Raw genomic sequence first — 24,204 nt, forward strand, 5'->3', positions numbered from 1 at the left:
CCCACGGGGCGTATTAAAATCAATTCATTTAATTTTGATCAAAGCGAAATAAATCTTTGCGCTTTTTGCTTAATTTCCTTCGCTTTTCGAGATGGGAAAACTCGAAGGGAAAATCCACAACAACGTCAGTGAGTAATTCGGTTTCGGTGTGTATGGGTGTGCTGTAAAACGCAAAGTAAGACAAAAAGCACGAGTAAGAGAGAAATACCGTAAGCGAAATGAGAAATCATTAGTAAGTAAAATGCTTGTCAATGTGTGTGTAAGTACACACACAGACGAGGCGAAGATAAAGACACACATAAAAGAAAAGCGGCGTGTAAAAGTTTTTCCAGTCCCTGTACTTTTCCTTATCAATGCCAGCGACGGCAACTGAATTAATTTTTCAATTCGCCAAACGAATTCATTGACTTTTTGTGTTCGCCGCCCATGCACCCACACACCCGCACAACCATCTCCATGCACACACCCACACATTTACCAGCGCAGTCAAAGATTCTGATGCAGACTCCACGTTTCTGCTGGGGTATTAAAATCCTTTAAACAGATTTCATTTCGAACGCTTTGCGGTCGATAAATGCATTTCACTTTGGTGGTTTTTTACCCACACAAACTCCCTGCCGCACACACTCACATTACGTGCTTATCCTTACGTTTCTGTGTGTGTTTCATTTGGCGTTGCATACTTTTCGGCTGCTGCTATCCTCTTCGGTTATTCCGCCTTCGCAACTGACTCCTTCCAATGATTTGCTGGCAAATTACTTTGAGGTGTTGCCTGCTGTCTCTCGCCTCACTTTGCCACTTCTCCCCGCCTCTGCCCGCTGCCCCCCAAAACCTAGCTGCCATACAAAAATTGCCAAATTCATTTCCAAAACAAACATTTAGTATGTGTGTTTGTCCGTATGCGGGTGTGTGTGTGTGTGTGTGTTGGCTGCAAGTGTTGCCAACCAATTTAAAAGTTTTGCTGTCGCCGTTGCCTGAGCGAAAGTAAAGCGCGCTCGCCGTTGTTGTTGCATCATTTGGGGGCAAGGAAAAACAGCCAAGTGCAGGCGGATCACAGCCAGATGGAGATAATACACCGAAATACAGTGGAATTATGTTGGCAAAACACATCTCCAATTAAATCTGGCCAAGGATATAACTGCAGGGTTCCTCTTGGTAACTGCGACTAAGCAGTGGCAAGTATGTCTTATATTTAGTATAGCATTAGCTACCTTTAGGCCTAACATCTTTTCATATAGACATCAAATGGACATGAAAACAAAACCAGAAACTTAAATGGGCTGAGTTGCAGCTAAATTTAAGGTGAGTTGTTCAGCATATGGACCTTCCCTTACGGGTAGCTGCCACTGTAGTTGAACCTCCATTAGGTGGTGGATGTTGTGATGCTGCGGACGGCACTCCTCCCACTGCCAACTACTGTGGCACTTGTTGGCTTGGCTGCTGCTGTTGCAGTTGCGACACTTGAGAAACTCGCAGTCGCTGTTTGTTTTTGCAACAGCGGTATGTAGGTGTAACCCGCCCCCGCCCCCGCCGCTTGCCGCGCTGTGCATGTGTGTGTAAGTGCTGCTCGAAAGTTCATGCACCGTGCGCCAGTGCAGCTGTGTGGGTGTGCACTGTGTGTCCTTAGTGCATATATAAATTTATATGCATGTGCCTGTTACGCTCTGCTCCTTTCGGTTTGCCGGCAGTTTGGTCGACTCTCTCGCATTTGAATTGGAAATTCAGCGGCGTGCTTAATTTTCAATTTGCAATCATTTGGCCTGGTAATCAATGTTTGCTTTGTCGGTTGCGGTTGTCGACTTTTTCTAGCCCTCTGCTAATTAGTAACTAAGTGTGGCTCATCACAAAGTCAATTGTCCCTCTTGCCTTTTCCCCATTGCTTTCTTTTGATTGAATAACTCTTCACAACTAGCTAACTAGCTAAAGCTGCATAAAGCGTGGATTTTAATGTAATTTAAAATTGAGGGTCTTGCACGTTGAACTAGCAATAATACTGATAGTACTTCAGATGTCAGAATAAAATAAATAGCTAAGTTTATTAAAAACACTTCAAATCAACAGTTTTTTACCTTTGGAAAACAGTCGATTCGGAAGTGAAAATTATCTAGATTTCAATTAGAGCACACTTGGCTTTGTCGCTGCGCTGGCATCGACTTTTTCTATATGTCCGCTAATTAGTGGATAAGTGCGGATCATCGCAAAGTCAAGTGTCCTGGAAATGACTCTCCATCTATATTTTTTTGTGCCGGTTAACAACTAGCGAATTTGCTCCACTTTCGCACCCATTTCCCAGGATGTTCCCCCTTGGTTTCCCGGACTTCTAGTAAGCCGGGCCGCATTAAGCCAACTTACACAATGCCCGGAACCGGCGGACTCTTCACTTTCGCCCCGGCTCCTATTTATGTGCCCTGCCCGCCTGCCCGCCAGTTGGTGTTGTCTTGTCTAGTAATTTTCTCACACTTTGCAGCCGCTCATCAACGCTCCGGCGGCCAAAGGGAAAGGCAAACTTCGCAGACTCAAGTGTGGAAATTTTCACTTTTTTGCCATAATTAAATTCATTTTCAAGTTGCTCTTGCTGCCTTTCTGCCGGCTTTCGACTCAACGAGATGCCACACCGACGCACACTCAACTTTTCACTATTTTTAGTCGTCCCAGTCGTAGCAGTAGACATTTTCCATTTTTCATTACAGCCCAAAGTCAGGCTGCCTGGCTGCCTGGCCGCTTTTCCTCGTTTCATTTTCATGCAGCTTCCTGTTCCGTTGTTTCCGGTTTTATGCCTGCCAGTGTCTATTTGTGTATAGTTTTTGCCATTAGCAACCGTTGCCGGTTTGAGGGACTTAGGGGTCGAGGAGGGGCTGGGCCTGGTAGAGCCAACAAATTGGAGAATAGTCCCAGTTTCTGTCTGTATCGCTGCTGCCTTTGTTTCCAAGTTTCGGCTTAAGTTGTTTTTAAGTTGTAAATCTCTACGGGCATGCAATTTCCCTTGCCAGCCGAGAGCTGTATCAAATTTTTCATTTGTGGTTAAAAATATGAAAATTGTAACTGATATTTATGCTTGTAATGCCTACGCTTGACATTTTCAGCCCGCAGGGGTGGTGTCCACAATAATTCATCTCTGAAATGCGTGTTCGAGTTTTGTTATTTTTCGGATTACGTGTGCGAATTTTGGCCCCTTGGAATTTCACTCATTTAAAACTGGCCGAAAGTGATACGTGTGCTCTATTGGTATTTTTGAAATCCACCTCCTTGACTTCCGACTGCCTGGGCCACGTTTAATTGAATGTGTTGCCAGTATGATTTTGGCCATCTGACGCTTACGAAATTTCTATAAATATGAAATACGTTATCGTGCCCAGATATCGATCGCCTAGGGTGTTTTTTGGTTTGAATTGTAATTGTTCAGACATTTCTCTGAATACGTAAGCTGTTGTTATTTCTCAAGAGGTTGTTGTTAGCTGAGGATTTTGCTTGAGGCTTTTGCTTGAGGCTTTTGCTGCACTTGAACTTTTGTTTATTTTAAAGTCTCGCATTTTATTATTACTTTTTTATGTATTTTTCATTATGGATTTTCTCCATACCCCAAATTTATTGCTTTTTAAGATAAATGTGACAAATAGAACACATTTTAGCACAAACAGCATTTTATTAGGATACATCTAATGGGATAAATTATTTTTTGCCATGGCCGTGTTTGAATGATTTGCTAACTTTTTAAGCCTGCACAAATCCTTGGCTGAAAATGCAATGCAATTATATCGCAAAATAAAATGCATTCAATTAAATCCTAACTGAAAGCCAATCTGCATACGTTTAGAATTGCAAATGACTATGCTACTTTTTTTATGAAACTAATAGTTGATTTATTGGTCTTTACATGGTATTAAACGGTTTGCATTTCCAAATTTTTCATTTAAAGAATTGAAATAAATAAGGCACAAGCATTTGCTCATTTTTATTGATTTCCTTTTGCAAGAAAATAAAATTCCACCCAAGTTTGATTATTTTGTTACAGGCCACTTAGTTTTGATACATTCAATTAAGAATTTATATTGCATCTATATTCAGCAGTTTAGTCGACGAATGAAACCGCTTTCCATTGGAAATTTATTACAATTGTTGATGTGAAAAGTACAGCGCTCGTTGTCTGCCCCATGCGAAACACGTCTCAGGGGCAAAGTGGCAGCGACATTTCTCAATTTATGCAACACCTTGTGCCGGTGGAAATGGCGCCGAAACCGAAACCGAAATCGTAATCGAAACCGAGACCAAGACCAAGGAGCAGGACCAGGACCAAGAGCGAAACCGAAACGGGCAAGGACATTCACCCCGGGAAACGCGCTTTTCCACTCACCTGGCTTGGAGTTGCTGCCCACGAGCTGCTGCTGCTGTTGCTGTTGCGACATTTGCTGCTGCTGCTGCTGCTGCGAGTGCTGCTGCTGGCCATTGTGCTGCAAATGAGCAGCTGTCACCGACTGCTGCTGCTGCTGCTGTTGCTGCTGGGCGGCTGCTGCGGCCGCTGCAGCGGGATGGATGGCCAGCAGCTTCGTTTCCGGCGGCTTGTGCGGACCCATTGTGATCTGTGGGGCACCCATGGCTATGGTCGGTGCTGGCATCATCAGGGTCGACATGGTCAGCATTATTTGCGAGTGAATTTTGGTCGCTGGACTCGGGACGCGAAGCTGGATTGTATTGGGGATGCAGTTGCTCTGGCCGGGTGTCTTTGTCTTTATTGATTTGCTGCTGACCCCTCCGCAGGATCTGAACTCGGTGCCAAAGGTCGTGCGTTAGCCTTTGTCGCCAGCTTTCTCTGGCTCTCGCCGCTGCTTTCTATGTGTGCGGAGTGCAAACTTATGAAATATGCTCTCGCCTGGCTTCGCCTCTGTGTATTTTCACTTTTCGTGCTGGCTGGTTACTCTATTTATGTACTACATATATATGTATATACGTATATAGATATATATATGGACATAAGTATGGGGGGCATGTGGAAGTATATGTAAGTATATTTTTTTCGCCTTTCTTTTATGTTTCGCTTATGTGTTTGTTCAACCGGAAATACACGAACTCAAGCGCACTTGGCTTGTAATATCGTTTCAGGGATTTCCTTCGCCTTCTGCCTGCCAGTAATCGCAAATTATTCTTTCTTTTCTGTTGTGTCTGCTGGCAGCGGAAATTATAAATATTCCTGTCATGCGAGTAGTACTACGAGTTCTCTGCCTGCCAGACGTCTTCTGTTTTAATATCAATGTCTGGTATGTAAAATGTCAGCCAAAAAAAAAAAACACAAACAAAAATGTGCAGAAAATAATGAAAATATGTGAGAAAATAACAGGGGAAATGCCAAACAGAAAAGTGAAGCCCTGCTCAGACGGCTCAAAGTCGCAGCGAAAGTTTTAAGCAGCTGGCTGCAATGGCAATTATTATTTTGCCGGCAGCTTCTGAGTTTTTGTCGCGCGCGAATCTGCTGGCAACTTTGGAAGTCAGTGACTCCAAGTGCGTGATAAGACCAGCTGCATAAATCTCGTGTTCAGGCTTAGGTGATCTTTAAAAAAATAATAATAAGTTCAAGCCCCAAGCCCAGAATAATTTGCCACTACGGCAAGGCAATCTGTGAAGTCTATGTTTCGAACTACGCACGAACCAGGCAGACGTGATCAATCGCACACACAGGATATAATTTACAGGATATACAAAGCGTTCGGTATACGTTCGTACTAGACCGCTGGGCGACGCTTTTCTTACTGAACGCCAGGAGCACACGCATTGGCCAAAATTCGGAGGCGCTGCTGCCACTGCAACGACGGCAGAAAGGCTGCCGATTTTCCCGCTGCCGCTGCTGCTGTGGAAATCGCTGTCGCCGCCGCCGCTGCCGCTGCTGCTGCCGCTGCTGCTGCTGCCTCTGCCGCCGATGACGACGACGGGATGCGTTTCCCTACATTTCTCTTCGGCGGCAAGGAGCTCGGCTATCGGTGGCACGAAGCTGGCTGCCATCGCTGCCATCGTTCATGAAATATTCACGAATGGCTCGCTCTCACTCGCGCCGCCTGCTCCTTGCTGAATCCTTGCTCTCCGGCCCTCTCTCCGTCCCTCTCGCCAACCCAACTGGCTCGTTTCCTCGCTCCGGGCGCCATTCACAAGTCGCCAGCCTCGTCCTTTCAGGTCCTTTCGGCTCCCGTCGCACAGAGCGCAGAATCCGAGCAGCCGAGAGCACTGGCTTTTCGAAAGCGCCAGCCACATTTGAAATTGACTGGGCAGGCCTTCTTGTGATTTATAATTTGAATGATAATATGCAACAAATATTTTTACACATTTGTATTAAAATATAAATATCTACCTTAAAACTGCAGTATTCACTTTAATCAAAGCATTTGTAATTTATTTTTTATTGCTCCAAGCAGAAATTCCAAAAATGTCCTTTGCTGCCTCTCATCGAAAATACCAGTATTTTTATGGCATGGCACTGAAAACTGTTATACGCCTGCTGGCCCAGGCAAATGTTAATAACATCCAGCAGATGCCAATATTTTCTAATCCTTTCCAACTTTAGCCATTCTTTTTTCAAATTGTTCTAATATACTTATGTATATAACTCATATAAATAACAGCTAACTAGTATGAAACTGCTGCAGCTTTTGAACGATTGCCATAAGTGCCAGTGAAATAGGGCAAAAAGGGTCGCCTTTAAAAAGCGAAATTCTTTACTCAGTGTCCCCTATATGAAATGCATAATTGTTTAAGCTGCAGACCATGAATGGCATGGAAGCTCAGCTTCTCCTGCTGGCGATTGCTTTGCGTTAATTGTAGCCCTGGAACGAAATCCAAACAGGACGACAAAAGGATGCAATTTAAGGTGCATCTCCCTATTATTGCACTCCTTCCTCCTCGTTATTACTCCTCTTTTTTCGCTATTAACATACTTGCTGGTGTCGACGGCGGTGACAGAGACAGCGGCCGAAAGGACGACGGTGTTCTGAGGTAATGTGGCAAAGAGCACTGCTCGAAAAAGTGTCTGCGCTGGGGACGAGCCAGCAGCGAAATGGGGAAATGTGGGGAAAATACATAATTACATGTAATTTACCATGCGACATTATCATTGTTCTGCTCGTATTTAGCATAGAATCAACGTCGCAAGGCTCAGACGTCGAGTGTCCATGGAATAGCTCATGTGGCGGACAACGGGTGGGTCCTGAATGCAGTGTCCCTGCTCCCGAACTCACATGCATGTACTTGGAAAAAAGGACTCAACGGGGTATCTATTTAAGTACTTCAGCGGAAAAGTAATTTATTGAAGAAAAGCTAAGATAAGCTTTGTGAGGCTATATTTAATTTGCACTAACTTTTTGACTATACAAAACATTTCCAATAAATTGAAACATATGAATGATCGGCTTACTTTTTTCTAGTGTATATTGCATGTGCTTAAATGCAACAAAAACAGCAGCAACTTCACGTAATAACAAAAGTGAAGTAAACAATAAGAAGAGGCCGTTAGAGCGATGCAAAAGACGAGTTCCTTTCTTATTTGGCCCACTCTTTCCGCATGTCCTTCTGCCGCTCTCACCGATTCCATGCACTTGTGTGTGTGTGTGACAATTGCCCTTTGAATTTTTAAATCCCTTTAAATGAAAACAACAACTGGAATCCCCCTGCCTTTTGGCCTTTTGTTCTTCGAGTTGCGCTTGTTAGGTAAATCAGCGCCAGTTTGCATGAGTGTGTTGGTGAGCGAGTGAGCTAGTGTGCGAGTGTGCGAGTTTGCGATTGTGTGGATGAGTGAGCCTTTGCAGCAAAAACAACGAGAAAACAACAACAATATCATCGTGCGGAAAGTTATAACGTGCTTAAGCGTCTTTAGCTGAAATGAGGCTAAAAATATTTGCTTATAATGAAGTGCACGGGTGTGTGAGTGTAAATGTGACCTGTGACCATGCACAAGTACACCCATACAATTGTGTGTTTGCTTGTTTGTCATTGTGTGTGTGGCGACATAACAATAGCGAATCGGGTACTATTGTTGTTGTTTCACTCGAGGAGGGGCCTCTGCAGCCCCCTCATAAGCACAAAATTAAGGCATTGTTAAAGCCAATTAGGGTATTTAGTCGAGAGTCCCGGCGCGAAGGCAGTGTGGACACAACACGGCGTATGCGTGATATTTCATGGCGGATGACAGCTGCCAAGGATAATGGCGCGAAACTGAAGGGGAAACTTCACAGGGATTTTCTTGACAATTATGAAAAGGGCAGATGCATTTCGGGCATGCATGTAGGAAAATATTTTGACGAATGACTGCAACTTATATGCACAGAGAGAACTGCAGCCATATCTCCATTTGGGTGCTCAAATTATCAAGTGTAGCTATTCATCAAGTTATGCCATTATGAAATTAAATGGTTTTATTTTGCGCCTGAAATTGCGAGATAAGTAAAATTATGCAACGTCCAAGAAGCAATTAGGCCTTGTTCAAAATATAGTTTTTAAGAGGATTTGCATTCACGGACAAAAGCTCTTAAGTCTTTAAACCAAACTTTTAAGTGCAAATTAATAGGGTTCGAGCCAAATCAAACTAAGCCACAACATGCTACTTCTTGACACAACCAATTGCCTGGGCTGTAGCCAAATATCCCGCCGGCAGATCCCTTAAAGGACAATGGGATAGACAAAAGGGAAAGGGCCAGCCAGCAAGAGCTAGAAAACTGAGGCGAGGGGCCAAGGTTGATGGAGAAGGAGAATTCGCTGCTGATGCTTTTGGGCGAAAGCAACTAAGCACCTTTTCTGAAAGACTTGCCACACTGATGGCTCAGCAAGGAATTTGCAATTTGGGGTGCCGGCACCCTAAACTGCCACTAAATAAATACACGTTCGCATGCTCGAGACGACTATGAACCCAAAATAAGTGAATTATTTATGCGGGCCCTATTCCGGTCTTAGGTGCCACCTAATGGGGGTCACACTTGGAGATTTAAATTTTTAAATAGCTGTGGCAGATAATGAAAATAAGTACCCAACGGGGGAGTTCCAGCCCGGCAAAGTACGAGCGTTTTTCGGGTACTGCCGCGTGTCACAGTTTAGTATTTCCCCGCTCGCAGGCTCCAGTTTTTCCGGCCGACTGATGTGGACACGGCTTGAAGGCCATCGCCGCTTGCCTTTTAACTTGGCTAACGATAATTTGTTTGGCAACTGGCGGCGCTGGCGCTGGCGCTGCGTAATGAATTTTTATGCCCCTTTAATGTACTTTACGCAGATATGAAATTATGTGACCAAAGCAACTGAATCCAGAGCTCGGCCCGCCCTACAGTTGAGCCCACCAGTCGGCCGGCGACCGCCTGCCATGTTAATTATTAATATTTTTTAATTAAAATGTGCACTAGCCACGAAAACACAAACACGCCTGTTAGGCAAACACGAACTGGTGCTAAAGTGTTCACAGAAAGCAAGTCAAACACAAATAAAATCTCACACACTGCCATAAAGAGAAATAAAGAATAAGCACTAAATCAACACACAACTTTTGGTGGGCAAAAAATTTGGAATTTAAAATGGAGCGAGTGCCAGCTCGTCAGTCTGCGGTCTGCCAGATAAATCTCCCCTGGCTCTGGGTCTGGGTCTGTGTCTGAATCTGTATCTGCATCTGAATCTGAATCTGAAACGGTTGAGGAAAATGCCCGCATGAATTATCGCATTCAAATATAAAGTCCTCTGGCCGAAAACGAGCCGTTTTCTACGGCTTTGTGCGAGTGCGGCCGACTTAATGTAGCGCGAAATAACTGGAATAATTCAAATGTGAAACTGTAGCAAATCGTGGTGTTCATATATCCAGCCTGTCCCATTATGCATGACCAAATTATGACTGCCAATAATCAAGGGCGAAGGCGCGAACATTTACAGTCAGTTGTGCCGGCGAAAGAGTTACGCACCCTTCGCTCGGTTATATAATATATTTTTAGCTGAGTTAGTGGGGCCATTAAACTGAAATGGTGTCTATAAGTCACGTGCTGGGAACTGCTTTGAATACGCTCTGTGGAAAAGTGTATAGTGGGTATTGAGCTGTGCCAAGTGCTTGACAACTAAAAGCGCATTTTATTCATAATAAAACCACAATGAGTTTTAAGGAAACAACAATTACAAGAAATATGACCACTGCTAAGCTGTCAAAATGTCGGCAGCACGTTCATTGAATTTTAACCAGACTTAAACATGCTCCTATTTATCGTTGACAACATCTTGACTTGACACTTTACTCTTTAAAAATGCAGAATAACGCTTGTAAACACCACTAGTCAAGTAAATAAGCAACTGTGCTGGCTCGATATTTTTTGTGGCAGCTTCAATTGCAGCTTCTTGTGGCAATTTTCGGTCTCAACGGCTTTCGCAGTAATTGTCACCGGACTATTACCGCCACCCTGGGCCATCCGATGGCATTTGGGCCAACCGGAAGCGCGTCCCATCGATTTGTCTCTGTCGCTGTCTTTCACTGGGTCCTGTTCCGCTCTGAGCTGGCACAATTTAGTGTTTAAGTAATATTTCGTTACTTCGGCGCGATGCAGGAGAGAGTTACACTGTTACACTGGCTGGCTGCACATAACTGGGTAATTTATATTGGCCATTTCGCTTTGAGTCGCACACACTCACGGTCGCAAAGTGCTTCTGCGACAAAGTAAATTGTAAAATGTCACCCATAAAGCGTAAATTGTAACAAAAAGCACTCGAGGCCACGCAGTGATTTAAATTTTGTCGTCTGTAGGCTCCGGCTGTAAAGTTATGTGTATCTGCGGCGTTGTACCCCGAAAAGCACATCCTCTTTTCCCGATTTCCCCCTTCCCCATCCGCATCCCTTCGTCCTGCAGTTCCAGGACCCAGCTGGCAAGGCCTTTCGTCCTTTTGGTCGGGACACTGGCACTTGGCAGCACTGGCGACAAGTTTTTTGGCCCAATGCGAGCACACACAGTGTCCACAATTTACACAATTCATAATTCATGCGCAAATACTGCTCATACAATATATGGATCGTCGGGCAATTTTAGCATTTCGCAGTCGCAGCTGCAGCTGTAAACTTTAATTATATCTGTATCTATGCGTGTGCGTTTTAATTGAGTTTTGGTATGCAAAACACTGGGCCAAAGTGACAAATTGATTATCAATTCGCATGTTTTATGAACACGGATGGAGGGCTTTATAGATAATAATAAAAAAATAAGTATGAATGGGTATGTGATGCATTTAAAGTGCACATAATCGTGACCTTAAAGAAATAATTTCAATATTGGATTCCGTTTGCCTGTGCTGGTGAATTAAAACCGGAAACAATTCATTTCACGCACTATTGAGCCTGAGAAGGAACCATTTTTCTTCGCCGCAATTTGAGCAAATATTAATTTTTGCCCGCTCTTATTCATGAACCTGTCCGCCAAGTCTGGGAATTTTCCTTCTCCTTCGAAACTCCGTCTGTGACTGTGGCGGCAGAGTTTTCCCGCTGGTCGTTGCTCGCTTTTCGTTTGGCCAGGTCCAAAGGACGACGACAATCAATTTTTCTTCATCACAAAATTGCATTCTTCAAACAGAGAGAATGGAGGAATGGCGGGAAGAACACAAAAATTCGCACTTTATTCATTTCCGTCCGACATCAAATGCTTTCCATCTGCCGAGGCCAACGATCTCTTTCCACTCTTGATTCTCCGGACTCAGGGCTCTGGACTCTGGACTCTGGGCTCTGGATACCCGTCTCCGTATTTCCGTATTTCCGCATTTTGTATTCATTAATCAACTTTCAAATCTTTCCACAACAAACGAAAGGCTGGCGTCCTGGGCGTAATCCTCGCCGTATCCTCCCAGTCCTGGTGGCACTTTGCACTAATTTGCGGCCGCATCTCCCGACAGTCGCAACAAGCAGCGACAAGCTGTCCACTCGGCAGCATGCTTTTCGCTCCTCGCACCACCCAGCCACCCAACCACCCAGCCACCCAACCACCCAACCACCCGATAGCCCACCCACTGAACCACCCACCTGCACGGCTTGTTTGTATCATTTACGCGCCGTGAATCGAGTCGCGGCTCACACGGCGTATGCGTGCTGGCCCATCACTCAGTGGCAGCTGCAGATTCGCAGTTAGCGGGCGTCAGTTTTCATTTGCGTCAATTGTTTGCAACTGGTTAAGGATTCAGGATGTCAGCTGGCGCGAAACGGGGATGCACTGCGTCTTGCAGAGGCACAAATATACGTTCGCAAGTCTACAATTTTGTATCGAATAGGAATCATGGAATAATATTAATATTCACTTCATTGTTTTCTTTTGGGTTTTTATTGATCAACACTTATGCAACAGATATCTTGTATAATTTTCTCGCCGTGCTGGGCTCTGAACATCTTTGTGCCGCCTTGGATGCTTGAGCATATTACGCTGCTTGTCTTCCCGTGGCAGGCAGCAGTCATTAACAACCGGAGATGAGTTTGGTTTAATGCGGTTGCCGTTTACAAATGGAATTTTTTAGTGGCCCAACAGCCTGACAGCCGACGAGGAGTAGTCAAAACGCCGGGCGGCAAGGATGCGCAGCCAGGAGCAGTGGAAGCCGACTGAAGGATGCAGGATTTGGCAACGGAAGTCACTTTTGCGGGAGTGCGTGAGCAGTGAATTTGTGCATTTCTGGAAGTTTAATGCTCAGGGGCCAATGAAAATTCAGTCAGTCATCAGCAACGGCATCGTCATTATCACCAAACGGAAAAGCGCCCAGACTTGGCATATTTACTCTTAGAATATTCCATCTGCCGGTCTGCCAGCGGTCAAGGTGCAGCTGCAATTGCATAGAGTGGTGTGGAAAACGAGAGGAAGCTTGGAAATTCGCCCCTAATACTGCCCGGTCATTTTTCCATGCGCATTTGGGCGAGCATTTAATCCATCTCCATCAAAACGAATGCATCTCCGAATCATTTTATTTGCCTGGCTAGAACAAGTGCTATGCAGTTGATAAAGCTGCTTATAATTGTGAGTGTGTGTTTGAGGGGCTTCCACCAGAGTGCCTAATATATCCTGCTTTTATTTGGCTGTAAGTTACTTGCTGGGCTCCGGTCTACTTATCAGCAATGCAAATGCCTGAAAATCGATCTAAAATGAAAACTGAAAATCAAAAATCTGTGCATTAATGAGCTGCCAAAAAGGGAGCTTATGCTTTGACTGGCAGGTACCGATTCCAAAAATCCTGAATAGAAAAAGGATGCTATGTGTATTATTCCAAATCTGCGTTGATGCTAATGAAAAAGTAAAGTATTTTTTACATATTATTTTTAACCTCTTCAGCCCTCAGGATTTCAGGAAAACAGAACTGGAATATGTGACTTACAATCACAATATAAAAAAACATCCTTAAAATTACAACCATCTCATGCCTTTCATTGTTTTTAAGAAGTTTAAACAGCCTGTTTTCATGCCCTCCGATTGATGAAATCGTTGCCGGAAATCTTTGCAGCTCATAAAGTTTTGTATGTGTCAAGTCGCCAGGCCGAAAAACTAATTAAAAACCTTCAGGATTTTGGTTCTTTATGCATTTCTAAAGTGGATGGCAATCTGCACTTCTGGACTTGACTGGTCCGCTGGGTAAACTTTTCATTAGCCACATTTGGGTGGAAAAGTTTTGGTCCGAATCTTTTACACTTGCATGCCAAGCATCGTCGCCTACTTATGCGCAATTTTTCGACAACTATTTATGCAGTGAAAACTTTATGTTTGCCACCCCTCCAGCAACGCCCCCCATTGCCACGCCCCCTCATTCACTTGGCTTCGAGTCCGAGTCAGAGTGCTCAACTATTTATGTTAGAACTGCAAAGCGTAGAGCCGAAACCAATGAAATTTCCTGGAAATACTTGGGACAACGGGCAAAGTGCAGCCTATACACCGAGAAAAATGGTGGCACGTTTCAGATATTTTTTATCCTCTCACACATTTTTTTTGATCCTGGCTCGTTTTGCTCTTGATAATTGGCTTTAATTACTGCAAGACTTAAGTCTTACATGGCCTTGCTCATTTTTTTTCTCCCCGTGTATGCACTGCCAGTGGGCGTTGGGCGTGGCCGGGTTATACACTTTGACTTTACTTAGTTGGCTTTTACCTTGCCGGTGATTTTAGCCAGCTGCCTGGAAAGTGGCGAGCAGTCAGGCAGCATATTTTTCTTAGCCACTCGGCCCGTTCTTATGATTTGGCGTGGGCGTGTGGTGTGGGTGGTGCGGGTGGTGCCGAGTGGTGCAGGGTGGTGTAAGTGGATCAGGTGGAGCAGGTGAGTGGGTGGAGGCATGAAATCCTCGTGTATGCGCATACATTAGAAGCGTTAAGCCTCAGAAGCGGCGTGTTTGCACAAGTGCTGGTAACTAAACGCCCTGGAAAAGGGGCGCGGGGCCAAAGTTTTGCGACTTGCAGAGTTTATGGGCAGAGTCAATGGTCAATTTGTTTGAGATTTGAGAACTTGCGCGGCCCTGGGTCTTGGCCTAATTAAAATTGCATTAAAGCCCGGCCATGTGTCCTTTAAAGGGGACGCGCGAGTGGCCTTCGCCCATGTGATCTGCTCCTGAATGTTCGAGAGCCATCTAACCAAGCGAAACGCGGCCCGTGCCCCATACAAATTGCAGTCAACATGGCGCGTAAGTCAACCGGAACTGGCAAACGCCAGCAATGAAATACACATGGGCCGCTTCGAAATTCTCATGAGCTGTCGAGCTGGCTGAGCTGTATGGCATCAGTATACTCGTACTGCTATGTGGTGGGGGGGGTCGTGGAGGCATTAGGCCAGGCAGTGACAAATAAACAGTGACAGGAGGCAAACAAACAGACGAGCAATCGACATGGGAACGGGACGAGGAGCAGAACGAAGCAGCGGCAGACGAGGACAATTCGTCGTCATCAGGAGCCTCATTTTGGACTTAATATAATACGCAGCGACGCGTCAAGGGACTAAAGATGTGGATGAGGATGAGGATGTGGATGGAGCTGGTCGACGCTGTGGAGCTGGAAAGGCGTAGAAAATCATTGCAGACATATGAAATATTAAATATGTATGACCGCAAACTCACACACAAACTTGCGGAAAGTATGGCGTGCACTTAACAAATTGTGTAAAATAAATACATAGTTCAGAAACTTTTCATTTCAGCTACTTAATATAAAAGTAAGATGTAACATGGCGATTGTTAAAATATAATAGTTCTAATATGATTATGAAGACCTGAGTTTTCCTCTCTTGTCAAACAGAATTCATTTAAAACTAAATTTGGCCCGTAAGTACTCAAAAGTACGTTTCAAGTGACAATTTCGCTGAAGTGTACCGTGTACACATAAACAATCATTTGGCCCCAAATGTCTGGGGCCGTTGTCTAGTGGAGCAGAGCACCGAGGAAATGGCAGGCTGATGATCCCATTTCCGAGAGGTAAGTGATGCCAGTCAGCCTCGCCTCGGAAAATGTGGGTTGGTGGTGCTGGCGGTGGTGGGGTTGCGAAACTGAGCAGTCCGAGCTGGGGGAAAATGTGCGGAACGGAACGGAAAACTCACACAGCGACTGAAAACAACCTTCAATGAGACAAAATCGACTTGTGCATTCGCCGTTGCACGAAGGAAAAAGGCGAATGGCGAAAGGAGACAGGAGAAAGGCGAAGGAAATAAGGTTACACAGCCAATGCGCTGGTGTGTGTGTGTGTGTGTGTGTGTGAGTATGAGTGTGTGCGTGAGCAGCCTGCTTCTGGCCCGAGTCCTTTTCATTATAATTTAAGCATGGCAACATGACAACGTGGTTAACTTTTGCTTTTTTCCACATTTCGTTACTTTGTTGCCGTGATCAGTGACTGTGGGGATTTTGATGCTGCTGCTGCTGCTGCTGCTGCTGCCGCTTCGGGGGAAATGAAATTGCCTCAAAATGTTTGCCACTTTTATTCTCCGCTCGCTCCTCCACTTTTTGTGGCCTTTGACGGGTACGTGTGTGGGTGGTTTTGTGTGCAGCTAAGGTTGAAGTATTTAATGAGCTGAAATTCGGAACGTGTGTCCTTGGCATGGATGGCTGGCAAACGGCAGAACGGGAAAAACGGCAGAAATCTGTTACACAAAACTGTGACTTTGGTGAGCGTTCTCTAATGAGGAGTGCTCAGGAGATGCGATTACGTTGCGATTCAATGGCGCACTTTTTTAAGGCATTTTCCACTCACAATAATGGCAATTAAATGTCTCAATCTCACGACATGACTGTCCAACTGCAAACATGTTAATTAAATGCCTGCCGCGGACCAAATTTGCATACAATCAAATTTAAGAAGCGAACAAGAAAATCCATTTTTACCATTTACCCGAACATTTCTCAATGGGTGACATGTGCGCGCAATTTGTATGCGGAAAACAAACACAGATGCACTGAGAAAACTGCCTATTCATAAGCAGTTTAATTTGTCAATTAATATAATAATGTACTAGTAGTAATAATGTACAACTAGCGCCTTAGAACCCAAAACTGAGACTCTTTCTTTGAGAACATTTTAAAATTCGTCGCGGTATTTTCCTGAGTGCTTAAACAATCACTTTCTTATATGCGCGTGCGACATTATTATTTATTTTTATGCTTTACAATATTTATGCTCTTTGTCAGTGTCCGGCATACGAAACAACTCCGATGGACAACGCATTTAATTAATGAAGAAACCGCCGGGCAACCGCGATCATGGGTGGAGCAAGGGGGTTGGGGTTGGTGTTGGGGTTGGGGCTGGGAACGAACTGGATCTGCCTTTTAATAAAGCTGAGCAAATAGATGGTCAGAAAACGGACTGGAACGCTGGGAGGCCAGGCATTAAGCCTTTGACATGCGCCAATCGTAAATCTTGGCCAACATATCTGAGCAATGTTTGTCCAATGTCCAGTGTGTCCAGTGGGTCCAGTGTGTCCAGCGGGGTTAAGGCTGAATCCAGGACTCCTAGCACGCATGGCCAAAAAGACTAAAAAGGAATATACAAAAAAATGGCCGACGGCGTCGCTTTGTCCGCTCAAACGCTCGAGAGCCAAAAGAACGAACCAGCAGCATTGACAAGGCCGCCTATGCAAATATTTAGTAAATGAATCAGCGCTTTGCGACTGTTATCATTTATGTCCCCCAGAATTTCCAGCTTGGCCGGGATTCCTCATCCCTGAGGAAACACAAAGAAGTGTGTTCTTTCGACTACATGATACCCGGTACTTTTGTAATGAGTCTCGGTAGCGGAAGTTAATTGCTTGTGGAAAATGTTGCATTTACATGCTGATAATAAAGGGCATGCATTTTATTGTAAATATCAATACCTTTACAATTAATGTCGGTTACGGAAGTGAATTGCTTGTGGAAAATGCTGCATTTACATATTGATAATAAAAGAAATTAATTTTATTATACAGGTGACCAAAACTCTATATTACAAAACAGTATATGACGGATGTCCATGAATTCATTTCTTTATCGCATATTTCGAGACATTTTTTATATGATTTTACACATTTTTGTTAGTAACTTTTTGGTAACTTCAGACGAATGCCACATACTCAAACTTTTCGCGATTACAGAGTATCCAAAGCGGGTGACAGGCGACAGCGAATTTGTCAATTTGTAGCAATGACTGTAAACAGACTGGCCCAAAGAGAGCAGGATAGGAGCACGAGGATGTGGAAGGACATGGAAGGACATGGGGGGCAGAGAGTGACCCCTGCACATGCGGGCCTGAATTTATGGCCCAGCTCATGACGCACTTGTCCAGCCAAAAGTCCGGGAAAAGGGTAAAGGGTAAAGGGGACAAGGGGGGATTGGCCGAAAGTGGAGCTGGTAGATGGTAGCTGGTAGCTGGTAGCTGGTAACTGCCAACGGCTATGCATACAAAACGCTGCGGCAATTATCTGAAATGCAAATGCTTCGCTTGGCTCGAATCCGAGGGGAGATGGCCATGGCTAAGCATGTAATGAATTGTCTTTTTGGCCATTCGATAAATTTGCAACTCTATGAAGTTGCCCAGCTGCAGTGGAGCTCAGCTCAGCTCAGCTCAGCTTGGTTTCTGTTTCAGTTTCAGTTTCAGTTGCAGTTGCAGTGCCCAGATTCGGCATCGAAATCCCCAGCCCCTGCAGCGCCGTAAAGTATGCAACGTTTTATGGGCGAAAAAGGAAGGGCCTGCGAATCGGGGCTTGAATCGGGGGGCGTAATTAAAAATCATAAGAAATGGAATACAAACAGAAATAAACATGCCATAGCCGAGAGCATAAAAGCAGCTGCAGCTCTCCATCTCTGTAGCTATATCTGTAGCTGTATCTGTAGCTGTAGCTGTAGCTGTAGCTGTATCTGTATCTGCATCTGTAGGTTGTAGATGTAGATGCTCTGTGCTGTGCGAGTGCCATAAAAATATGCCAAAAGGAAAGCGAGCCAAAGCGAAAGAGGAAATAAAAATAAAAGCGCTGAAATAAAATAAATTGCACTCAAAAATCCTTTTTCCGTGCCTGCAACTCATTACAAATTTTATTACAGATACTTGCCCGGCACTCACCCAACGGCAAGGCTGCGGGCCTGCTATTCTGGTCTTCTGCCATTCGGGGGGCTAACACACACACACACACACTCACGCTCCCGCCCACTAGCAAGATAGAGATACTGCACATAAGCACAGAACTGACATTTAATACAACACTTGATGTCGCTCATTAAGAAGAATTCAGCGCACGAGCGCCGCAGCTTCTGGCTAGCTGAGGCATCCAAAAAAAAAAAAACAAAAAAAATGAGGCGAGTGGAACTTGTTGCCGAATAAGCAGCTGCCATTACCTATACATGTGTCTGCAGCTTTGGAGGAAAAAATACACCTAAACTGAAGTTGTCTTAATTACAAACGTGCAACAGCAATATCAAGATAAAGTATGCTGCGGTTTTAACTAAGGGCTGTGAGTCCCAAGCTTATCTTGTACCTTTCCCATTTTCCATCTAGCCCCAATTTTTTGCCAGTGCACCAGCACACACACTGCAGCAGACATAATGAACAGACACTGCCAAAGACAAGACAAGACAACGAACGCCATGCCTGCCGGGCGACAAGTGAAAGCATGTGTGATTGCGCCCCTTGCGCCGCTCGGCAGACAGACGGCAGTTGCACTTGCAGCCAGGACTTTGGGTACTGGGCACCCTGGGTACTGGAGAGCGGATGGTGGGCTCTGCGATTCTCTGGGATTCTTGGCGGCGCAGATTCTCATCCTTCAGATGGGGAATCTGAGCTACTGCCTATGGCAAGGCGTCGGTTGTCACCTGCCGCCGGCGTCGCCATTCTGCAAAGGATGCCAACATGACGACAACTTGTCTACATTTCGTCTTCTTGTCTGCAGTTGCATTTGCAGTTGCCGGGGATGTACCCAGACATGTGTAGCTGACATGTCCTCCTCTACTTACACACATGTGTGCAGGGACAACGGTGCGTATGCGCCTCATTTATACATTTCACACACTTTTTCCACTTAGCACATCACGTCGAGATTGAATAAGTTGAAGGCGTCAGGAAGTGCAAATAAAATGCTAGCTTATTTACGAAGTTAATATAAAATTAAAAATACAAGTTTCAATAAGGAGTTACAAGCTTTGTCCAATTTCCCTATTGAATCAATGGGAGTTGCTTTTATGTAAAGGAAATTATCAATGTGGTAAGTTTCAGCTTTATGACGTTTAACTAGCAGATCGTTTTATGACTTATAGTTTGCCAGAATGCGGCTTGTTTTATTTTACAATATGTACTGTCAGTGTTTTATCTCAGTGATCTCGGGCACTTCTTGCTCTGAATGCCAATCGGCGACCAGTAACTACAGCCGTTTTATTGGATCCTTTTTGGCGGAGCAGGAGCACCAGCGACCACAGTGATTATGCATTCTGATACCCCATTTGGCCGAGTATGGGAAATGCTTTTGGTGCTGTCATGCGTCTAACTTATCGCTCTCATTGTGCCGCAGCACTACAAAAGTTTTTATTCATATTTTATATGGGCCTTTTATGTGGCAATCAAAGCCTGTACAAACAGGCCGGAGTCAAGTGATACAGCGGCGGGCAGGGAGGCTCGCAGTGCGAGAAGCGAGAAGCGAGAAAGAAACCCAAGTATGTCAAATTAACAATGTCATCAAAGCGATTTAGCATGTTGGCGCGCCATGTCCTGCCCGTGTCCCTCTGCCGCATGCGATTACATGGCAAATCTTTTCAAAGCTTTTAACAAACACGCTCAACCGCACACAAAATGGCGAACGCAAACACACGCGCATGGGTTAAGGCGGGCTGCCGGGGGTTAAGGGTACCAAGGGGTCCGTGGATCCATGGTTCCATGCTTCCGACGGGCATGTCCCTCCCGCACAAAGGACAAGCCAAAAACTTTGAATTAAAATGCGTTTATTTGAGCTCTTCACACACCAGCAAATGGCAATTGGGCCCAGGCATGTATGTATGTATGGGTGTTTCGGCCAGCTTTTCGGTGGGTTGGGGGCGTGGCGAAAAAATCTTAACCCAAATAACTTGGCGGATAACTATTCAAAACATTTACTTAATATGCGCATCTCGGGCAAGCGGCGCCTGGCGAGGCAATGAAAGCGCTTTGTATGCCTTTGTTATCTCGATCTCGCTCCTCCTGCGCCCTGATGTTTAATATTAAATCATATTAAAATATTCAAAGGACTCTCTGCCACGCAGCATTTATAAACATTAGCACGCCGACATGGACGCGAAACCGAAAAACACGTTGCCAAACATGGGGGGGCCTGCACTGTAAAAAAAAGAAAGTTGGAAAGGTTCTTATTCAATTATAATGCAAACAATGCACTAGGAAATTAACACAAACAGCGCAGCTCTCGTAAATTTTATACAGATTTTATATTTTCTGCGTGTGCTTTTCCATAAGCATGCTATGCCTAAAAAGCGTCACCCACAAAGTCAGCAAGTTGCCAGGCGCACACACTCGGCGAAAAGGATATTCCAAGTGGTGGCAAGGATCTGGCCCAGTTCTACGAAGTTGTGCAAGAATTTTAGCATCATTTTTTGCCGCCTTCAAAGTGAGTTGGCAATTGTGTGTGCGGGTGTCTCTGAGCCACGAACTCGTTTGGGCATAAACTGCATGAGTTGTGCTTAGAAAGTGTTTAGAACGCGCTTAAAAATTTATCAGCGGCATGACGAGTGTGGCCGCAAGGCAACCCTTGAATTCCCCCCGCAAAAAATAAAAATGCCGCTGCCTGCCGCATCGTTTTTCGGGCTTTTTCACGTCTATTGATTCGAAACGGCCTGCTGGCAACTTTTGCCCAAAGTCATGCCAAGATAAATAGTTTAGTTTGTCAAAGCATATTTGCGGCAGCAGGTGGGTTTTTTCAGCAACTGAAAATCATACATTTTGGCCATGTTAAGCTACTTCAGTCAGTGTCTTGGAGAGATCAAAAGGGAATAGGGTGCCGATAACTGGGCTACAAATGTGCGAAAGACAGGCAACTGTGTTTTTACAAAAACTTGTATAAGAAGATAAGAGGTTGGTATATAAATATTTAAAATAATTTCTGAAATAGTTGGAGGCCTATATTACTAAAAATCCAAACGATGCCACAGCTAACTGGCAACAAGCAAGATAGATTGCTACGCTAGATGCTTTTACAAACTGTTTTTCTTTAGCATTCGATTGGAGCGCCTGCAATTAGCTGCACATTGCACGTTGCGCCTCCCAGTGGCAACTTTATCCCACGAAAGGAGGCAACGGAACGGCCATCTCCGAACATGGAAGCGGCAATGCCGAGTTCGCTCAACACGCTCCAACTGGAAACAGGCAGCATAAATTTACTGCCAGCCACTGCAGCAAAAGTTGCTTTCGCCATTGTTGCCTTGGGGACACACGCAGGCGGCATCAGGTGCATCAGGAGCAGCAGCAGGGGCAGCAGGGGCAGGAGCAACAACAAGGACATCGAACAGACAGAAAGAAAGCAGCGCAAGATGCATTTAATTAAACTTAAACATTTTCATTGTCAAGCGAAAAATAATTAGTTGTGTGGCAAAGAGAAGGAAACAGGCAGCGGAACATTTGGCGTATACGTAACGTGCACCGGAAGTAATATGGATGGCACACACTCACACACACAAGCACACCCACACTTGTGCAGAAAGGCAGAGCCTTTGCGCGTGTGAGTGTGCGCTGGTGTGTCTGTGAGGAATGCCGGGAAGTACAAGTTTCAAAATTAAAATGAATGCACGGAGCTGAAAGAAGGGATACAAGACTTTTGCACCAGCAGACATTTACAAGCGCCATCCTACACACACACTTAAGCGCGAGCCAGAGGATGCCAATACATGTGCACGGCGGATGGCAGTTATAAACGACAAAGTCACATGCATGAGCTTGTCAAAAAACCTAGTTAGTCCTTCTGGCAGCGACAGGAGCCCCGGAGAAGCAGCAGCAGCGGCAGCGGCAGCGGCAGCGGCAGCGGCAGCCAAAGAAAACTGCCAAGCGAAGCTGGCAGCACAAAAAAAAGTATCCCAGATTGTTGTTCTTGTCGAAATAATGTGCAGCATTAACTAACTGCGCCTGCGAGCGACACCACAACAACAACGCCAAGGATGCCAAGGACGCGAGGCAGGACGCCAGCAAGCTCAGCTCGCAAGTTTACCCAGGATCGCGGCCAGAGGCTGCAACATTATATATTTAGTTAAGGTATTAGCAGCCGCTACTTCAACGGCAGCCACACTATGCAACCAGGTCGAGGTGCTGGACTCGCCTTCTTGGGGCAAGGATTTTTTGTTAATGTAATCGTGCTCCTGCTGGATTTGCGGAAATAAAATGAAAACTAAACTATTTGCGCGTCATATCGGCTAACCCTTGTGATGCCTGTAAAATATTAACAATATTTAATGATCACAACCAGTTGCAATCAGTCCAGTGTAGCTGCGCGTCTGTGTAGGGATTAATTAAATTAGAAGGCTGTCGCGCCGGCTTTCTGCCGTCGAACCCTTTCCCGGCCATCGATATGTCGTTTGGATTTTCTTGACGCGCTTTTCCACCGGCTGACGGCAATCGACAGCCCTGACACCTTTCGCTGCGGACGACGCTGTGCGTGGCCAGCTAATAAATTAAGGCTAATTATGTTTTCAATTAGGCAACAATGGCCAATTTAATATTTTACCCAGCCGCCGCTCGTCGTCGCTCCCTGATTGATGTGCGTCGCAATTTTTCGCGCGATTTGCAATTGCAAAAACAGCGCTGCATCCTTCTAATGGCAAATGCCTGTAAAACTTCCCTATTTCCACGTCCCCCTCGTGCTTTTCCGTTTTAATTTTTTCCTTTTTTTTGCTGTTGTGTTGCTGTTGCGCCGGCAGGCTTATAGGCTATCGCCGATGGCGGTATATGCCCGCCGACCTTTAGGGAGGCGAATTTAATGGAAATTCTCGACATAGCCGGGGCATCAAATCAATATGTCATGAGAGGAGCTGCCCCGATGCTGCGGCAACGGAAACAGTATCATGCTGATGTGTTGACGGTGTTGCCTCCTCCATGAATGTGTGCTCGTGTGAGTGAATAACGCGTTATTGCGTATACGCAATGTTGTGCTTCCTGCAAATGAGCAATCGCTTAGGTCTGCAATGGCGCTGTAATGAGCTTCCCAAACTAGTGGTTATTACTCCATTGTTGTAAAATAATATCTAATAAATAAATAATATACCTTAAAATTAAAATAGTATGTTATTTTATTCTATGGCCTAATTGATATAGGTATTTTTAAGAGATATATGTGTGCTAAGTCCAAGTGGCAGCGTTATTAAAAATCGAAATAGATGCCAACCTATTGCAGGGCATTGCCAACTGCAATAGCCCAGTTGTAGAGAGGCCAAAAATGTCGAATGGCGAGCAGGGCGACGGTGGACAAAAAATGGTTAAAAAATTTCCCTCAGTCGCTGCATGTGCGCCTAAATCGTTGATTTACGATTCACGCCACACTGAGGAGCCGCTGGATGGCTGTGCGCGTGTGTGCGTTAGTGAGGATATATGTGCTGTGCGTGTGCGTGTGTGTGTGTGTGTGTGGTGAGGACACGCATGACAGACGCGCAGGCAGCCGTGCAAACCACTTTGGCGGCAATGCGTTGGCCTGTCCCCTGCCAACTTGCCCGCATTTTTGCTGCAGCGCATAATAAAAAATTTTAAAATTTATTACATGTCTCCAGCCAATATTTCACTTTGACATGCAGTGTCGCGA

At 45.1% G+C, this 24,204-nt stretch overlaps 1 protein-coding gene across 5 annotated transcripts in view; it reads right to left on the reverse strand.

Annotated features, from left to right (window-relative positions):
* The window catches only part of LOC6554276 (nucleolysin TIA-1), an 87,828-nt gene extending 81,993 nt beyond the window's left edge, over positions 1–5,835 (reverse strand). For 2 of the 5 annotated variants that reach the window (XM_001981436.3, XM_026984082.1), the window contains exons 1-2: positions 5,642–5,835; positions 4,352–4,827 (exon numbers count right to left, since the gene is read on the reverse strand). In XM_001981436.3, the coding sequence (XP_001981472.2) occupies positions 4,352–4,637 (286 nt within the window). In that variant the 5' untranslated portion in view covers positions 4,638–4,827; positions 5,642–5,835. The other 3 variants (XM_026984083.1, XR_003408370.1, XR_003408369.1) reach the window with 3 other exon arrangements.
* Positions 5,836–24,204: the final 18,369 nt, after the last annotated feature.

Source organism: Drosophila erecta, unplaced genomic scaffold, assembly GCF_003286155.1.
Source record: "Drosophila erecta strain 14021-0224.00,06,07 unplaced genomic scaffold, DereRS2 tig00000000-arrow-pilon, whole genome shotgun sequence".
In the NCBI taxonomy this organism is placed as follows: Eukaryota; Metazoa; Arthropoda; class Insecta; order Diptera; family Drosophilidae; genus Drosophila; species Drosophila erecta.